At 44.2% G+C, this 6473-nt stretch overlaps 1 protein-coding gene across 1 annotated transcript; it reads right to left on the reverse strand.

The window, feature by feature from the left end:
- Window positions 1-3040: 3040 nt before the first annotated feature.
- Window positions 3041-4120, reverse strand: LOC6615075 (alpha-tubulin N-acetyltransferase 2). Its single transcript, XM_002039456.2, has one exon. It carries the CDS (start codon window positions 4003-4005, stop codon window positions 3175-3177), a length of 831 nt encoding a protein of 276 aa, XP_002039492.1. The 5' UTR covers window positions 4006-4120; the 3' UTR covers window positions 3041-3174.
- Between the last annotated feature and the right edge of the window lie 2353 nt (window positions 4121-6473).

Genomic DNA, 6473 nt, shown 5'->3' on the forward strand with positions numbered 1-6473 from the left:
TTTAAAGTCAACAGCAAAAGAAGAAATGTGTGACAGAGAGCGCTGCTAAATAAATTTGCTGGAATAAATCAATATAAACAAAACGAATTAAAATCATAAATGAAAATCAAATTTGAAATCACTTTTATTTTTTCTCTCAATTTCCTTTCACACACACTCGTGGGAGTATGCACATGCACATCTCTTTGTTCAAGCCATAAATTAATTAAAAACAATACAGAAGGCATAGGAAAACAACGCTTTTTGGTATATCCATGGCTGTTTTGCAGCTCTGCAGTTACTTAGTTTGCACAATGGCCTCTGTCGACATCGCGGTCGACGTCGTCTAAGTGCAATCTATATATGCTAATAAAACTGTCCCACACACTCGCACTAAAAAAAGCACACACACTTGAACTGACACTTTTGGGGTTATATTATGCACAACATATTGGAAACGAGAGCGGAAATCGCTGTACAAAAAAATCTGCGTGGGTGGACATCGAAAGGTACTCGAAATCGGCGATAAAGACACTCACCCACAAAAAAAAACCCACTCGTTGTTCTAAAACAAACACGAGGCGCCTCGACTATGAGATACCCCCTAGAAGTTGGGCTTTTTTTAGTTAAATGATAATATTTAATAATAATAAGTTAAGTTAAGTCAAACCCAGATCCAACACCGGCTAAGAAGCATCGTTTGTATCAGCAACTCAGCTAGTGGAATATCGCGTCGGGACTTTGTGGGACATAGTGCGCTCTGGCGGGGCATGGCGGGATCTCTGGCGGGATCTCTGGCGGGATCTCTGGCGGGATCTCTGGCGAGATCTCTGGCGGGACTTCTGGCGGGACATTGCAGGACCTGGTGGGACATTGCGGGATATGTCGGCACATGGTGAGATCTCTAGAGGAATCCTTGTGGGGACATGGCGGGACAAGGCGGGACTAGGCGGGATTCGGCACGATAGGGCGGGACACGCTAGGACCTCCGGGAACATAACGGGACATGACAGTTTTGGGCTTTGGAGTGGGCGTGGCAATATGGGTCAATAAACTTGACCTGCGTCTATGTCTCTAGAATCTGTATGCTTATTCTCAACTCTCCAGCTTTTATAGTTCATACGGACAGCCGGACATATGGCCAGATCGACTCGACTAGCGATCCTGATCAAGAATATATATACTTTATATGGTCGGAAACGATTGCTTCTGCCTGTTACATACGTATCAACAAATCTAGTATAACCTTTCACTCTTCGAGTAACGGGTATAGATATGTTTGTATAATTTATATAACAATGTATTACAACAAATTAACTTAAATGATCGCTTCTGTGAGTAATATTGTGTTGTTGCTTGTAAAATGAATCCATTACCTGGAATTACCTAGATTAATGAATTAAACTCGATATACTTACCATTTTCTTAAAAACACTCAATTAAAATCGCGTCTGTTTCTCACAAGACTCTAGTCGCAGGTGATCCGCGAAAAATGGCGCGCACCTTTTACAAACGGAATCTGTTAGTCCATTTTGTTTCTATTATTATTATATTATCAATTATAAGTATAATATCAATTATATGTATATTATCATTATATTATTAGCTATGTTGGCCTAAGCTGCCTAAATATTTATGTATTTATTTACATACCAAAAAATGCCCATTTGAATTGCTATTTTTGGCTATTTGGGCGGGGAACTTGAAACCCCCGATTGAAAGACATTAATTTCGTTCAGCCGTCGGATGGTTGGAGTTGGATCTCGGCAACACTCCCCCCCACCACCTCCGCCGTTTTTCTTAGCCCAGTGACACCCCTTTTTTGCTCGACATCTGGGGGTTTCCTAGCGCAGAGCCGCGTGCGATCACGAAGCGCATAAATGGCATTTGACACGTGACAGAAATGCTCAATTTTAATATTTGCACCACTGTGTTTTTGGCCACAGCTTCCTTCTGTCTATCTGTGTGCGTGTGTATTTGTGCGTGGTGCGCATTAGTGTGTGTATCGCCGTGTGGTGGCCAGTGTGTGTGCTTTGGTTAAAGTGAATTTCATTTGGATTTCTGCGGACCGCTATTGTTTCTTCGGTATCATTTGCCCAATGCCAATGGTCTACGACTCTATATGTATGCTTGCCATATATATAGCCAAGCAGGCATATAGCCAGGATGCTAGAGGATTCCAGTTACTAGCTACCCCCCGTCAATGTCCCGTCAATGGGTATCCACTGGATTGGCGCTCTTTAAATTTGTTTGCCCCGCATGTGCGGACACTTTGCTCAATTGATGCGACATAATAACTGCCGGCAACCAGTTTTGGCCAAAGTCGGGAAAGTTTCCTCTGCCATCGCTGGACCTGGGCCCCCATCAACTTTTGACTGCCCATTAAATATTATGGCAATGCAAACGAATCAACAAAGCCAAACAACACGGCCTACAAACAGCCAACGAAAATCAACAGCGGCAATCATTGGACGAGTATTTTGCATATTTGGCCATTTTTGGCTATTTCTGGCGACGTGACGACAAATAAAAGTTAAATGAAAATTAAACTATGCAAATACAAGCAAATTTTGTGGGTGAAAGGCGGGACAGGGTTGCGGATTTCGACAGGATTCCGTTGGCCTGCTGGCGTTTGAATTGCCGTAGAGCGTCTGGTCATTTGCCAATCAGTCTGAAACTCAAAAATAAATGCCACCTGAGCCATTGTAGATTATTCCGATTAAGTGATAGACTGGCATACATATATCGAAATTATCGATGATGGTTGATATTATCGATGATGACTGAATTTGGCATCGCTAGTATTGCCTTTTGGTTAATGAACGAGATTTATGGCAGTATTGCTTTCTTGTGTGTTTGAAGATTTAATTTCAATTTAATACTAATATTATGCATGCATTTTTTATTTTCAATAAGGGAATTGGAATAAGTTTAAATTAAAGGGCATCAGCGATAGCATACAGTATGTTTTCTCAACACAAGCTTCACGTAGATTAGCATTATCAAAATTATTCAACCCCAAAATCAAAGACATTAGGCAGTTGCCTAAAAAGTGGTGATGTGGTGTGGGATATAAATTTAATAACTTTAAGATTTTTTAAACCGAACTACTAATTTTGTGATCGATAAGTGCCACGAATGAAATCGAACTATGTGCGACTGCTCTAGTGTTAGAATCTTCTGCCGCCGGAGACATCATTGCATACTGGCGAGTGTGAGTGGTGAATTCCAGCGACGTCGATAGAGCGATGTTCCTGACACGGCTTTCTGGTCCTTCCTAAAGGGCCCGGAATTTGCATCGTTCTGGACAGTGTTTCTGTTGGCATGTCCATGGCCTACCTGCGCCTGCTCATGTTCCTGGCGCTTGTAGTGACCCTGGCTCTGGTTGCGGATACTGCCGGTCGCCTGAAGCCCGCTTGCAGATTTGCTCGTGGTGATGGGATCATCGAAGAAGCCTTCGTAGAGCACAAAATTGTTGCCCTGCGGAATGGTGCGGACCAGGTCGTAGTGCTTGGCCATGAAGGCCAGCATCTTATTGGACGGTCGGTCCACGGAGCACTTCTGCGGTGACCAGCCCTGCTTCTCCAGCATCCATTCGAAGAGCAGCTTGCCCTGGCCGCAGCGCTGGCGACTCTCGTGCACATAAAAATCCAGAATGGCTGGCGTTTGATTGAACCGTCGGTAGCAGCCCCCCTGGTCGAAGACAAAGAGGTCCTTGGTGCCGACCTTAAGCAGCCCGGTGATTTCCCAGTGTCCCGCCGCTTTGTCCGCCATTAGATATACCACCTGGTCGGGAGCCAACTTGTCGGCTGAGGTCACTGCATGGCGGAGCCCCTGCGCGTCCGCCGACAACTTACCCATGACGTTTAGGATTTCGCTAAGCCGGCAGCTGCTCCTCGTCGGTTGTCCCCGATTCGTGTGGGGGTAAGGTCTACATGGGGCGACCTTGGGACTCAGCGAGTGCGCTTGCACCCGGATGATCGACTGCGGAAAGAGGTGCTTGATATCAAAGGCGAACTCCACCATCCTGGTCTGGATTTAGGACTTGAATAATTCTCAGGGTATTCCGACTCACACTCGTACTTGATTAAAAAACATTCAGACTATACCTTTGACTTTGGAACAAAGCTAATCGCATAGCTTGCTGTGATAGCTTTTTCTGGGGGTGAAACTTGGGGTCTCGAACTATTTCAAAATACCATTACACATGCCTCAAAAATGTAACGATTCATTGATCTGTTGCGATGCATAATTTAATATCTCATCAAAAAAGGGACATGCCGGAGCCAAGGATCAAAGACATGGCTAGAAACTAAGCAACTCGATGAAGCATAAGGACAAAAGCATGGAGCCACCGAGTTTATTCAGAACATTATACCTTTTCAAGGACGTTTCCCCAATCGATCATGACGGCAACCAACCAGGAAAAGAATCGAATGACAGTAAAATAATAGTATTATAAGAGCTTCCACTCACTTAAGTAAAAACCAGGAGTAATACCTAAGCATATTAATAGTAGTTTAAACCTAAAGAGATTTAAAACTACAATAAAACAATATTGAATTAAAATAAATCCTTGTTTACCAGCTAAGCAAATGTACCGAAAGATTGAAAATATTTTGGGCCTGTATGTATGGGAGTGCATTTATTTTGAGTTTATGGCTGGGCACTGAGTGCTCCTCTTTCATTTTCCGCTGGCCAGAAGGCTAAAAAGTCATTGACCGTGAAGTTGGAACGGCAGCAGCTCGGGATGGGACAGTAATCCACTGAGAAGGCATGCTTGATTGCACTAACCCCATCGCCTGAGGTCCTGGGTCCTATGTCCTGAGTGCTTACATATTTTAATATTCGGTCTTGTATTTAAACTATTTCTGGTCGTGTGCATATTTTTCGATTTTGACTCTGGTCCGTTGAGCTTCCGGTTGCCAGAATTCCATTCCGGGTCAGATGTTAGGCCGTAGTGATGCTGGGGGTGGTGGCTGGACGAAAAGGAGCAGCAGCTACAGTGGGAAATAGTCCAACTGATTTAACTGATTGGCTGGGCTGGGCTGGTTCTACAGCGTCCCTTACCGAGACTTTGCTCGAGTCGGAACGCCTCTTTAATTTTTGTAAGTTTCCACGGCATCCTGGTCTTCAATTCCGATCAGCGAACTTCTGACTACAGGTCCCATTCGCAAATCACACAGTTCTCTGGTTATCGAGCCTGGCATATGGCCTCTAACGATGGGGCCAACAAATTTCCTCCGTCCCCGTGGCTTCACTTTGGCTTTTGCAATCCAAACGTTAATGGTCTGTCAATTATCGCCACCCAGTGTGTGTAACGATAAGATATCGCCCCCAGACGCAAAACATTCCATCCGCTCCCTCCCTGCTTCCTTGTGTCCTGTTGTTCCGGTATCTTGGTGTACATTGCTCTGGGCACGAGTATCCGTGTTCCCTCAACACTTTAGTACATCATTTAGTTCGAATTAGTTATGGACATAGAGCACACAACTCTCGGGCAGCCGAAGACACACAATCGAATGAAACAACTTTACGCACACCCAGGATGAGGCCGGGAATTCCAAGTAGCAGATGGGGCAGGAGGTCAGGGGTCGACTCTGGTTGCCGTTTTTACATTTGTATTTATGGCCAGGCCAAGACAATGATGCCTCTGCGGGCGCACACGAAATTGGCTATCGGCCTGGGCGGCATTGAAACAAATTGTATATGACTATCGCTCCAGACATAATATATAATGCATATATAACGTTTTTAAGGATCAATATACGCTACAAATATGGCTTGTATTAAGACTTTGGAAACCTTTTCAAAAAAGCTGATCAAAAATAATATATAAACTATGATTATCACATGATAGATTCCATAATAGATATTATGCAAAACATAGAGCTTAGAACCAATGTAAATCAAACACAGTTAGATTATGCACACATTGGTTGGTTTGGAAAGCTATTTTTTAGCAGATTTTATGCGAAATGCTGTGCCATGTTGTCCCATTGTGATGGACTTCAACACCATTTTTTCCGGCAGTGTACTTGGCCATTTGGATGAGGAAAAGGAAAGGACTGAAGTACGCTCCCCCCCTCATTTATTTTCCAGCCTCTGTCTGTGTCTGTGTCTATGGATCCGAATCCGAATCCGAGTGCTCCTCCGACTCCAGGATTGTCTGACTGAGTACCCATTAGAGTATGACGAGTGGTGGATGGTGGGCGGCGGAGGAGTCCTTTGGCCTTTCCCTGGCTGCGACTCCTTACGCTCATCTATTTAGAGGCTCTTAGTTGGGTTTTTGGTTTCCTGGGAGGTGGCGACGGCCGTGAGCTCCTTCTCGAATTGATTCTGCCATCCCCCCAACACCGGAAGTGGGTTCACCCCATTGTGCGTCTTGTTTGTCTTGCGTAAGTATTTTTATTTCCTTTGGTGCGTATTGGAATTTTATTATCAGCTCATATAAGTGCAATAAAATGTTGATATACGAGTTTGAGCACCAAGCT

Source organism: Drosophila sechellia, chromosome X (genome assembly GCF_004382195.2).
Source record: "Drosophila sechellia strain sech25 chromosome X, ASM438219v1, whole genome shotgun sequence".
Lineage (NCBI taxonomy): Eukaryota > Metazoa > Arthropoda > Insecta > Diptera > Drosophilidae > Drosophila > Drosophila sechellia.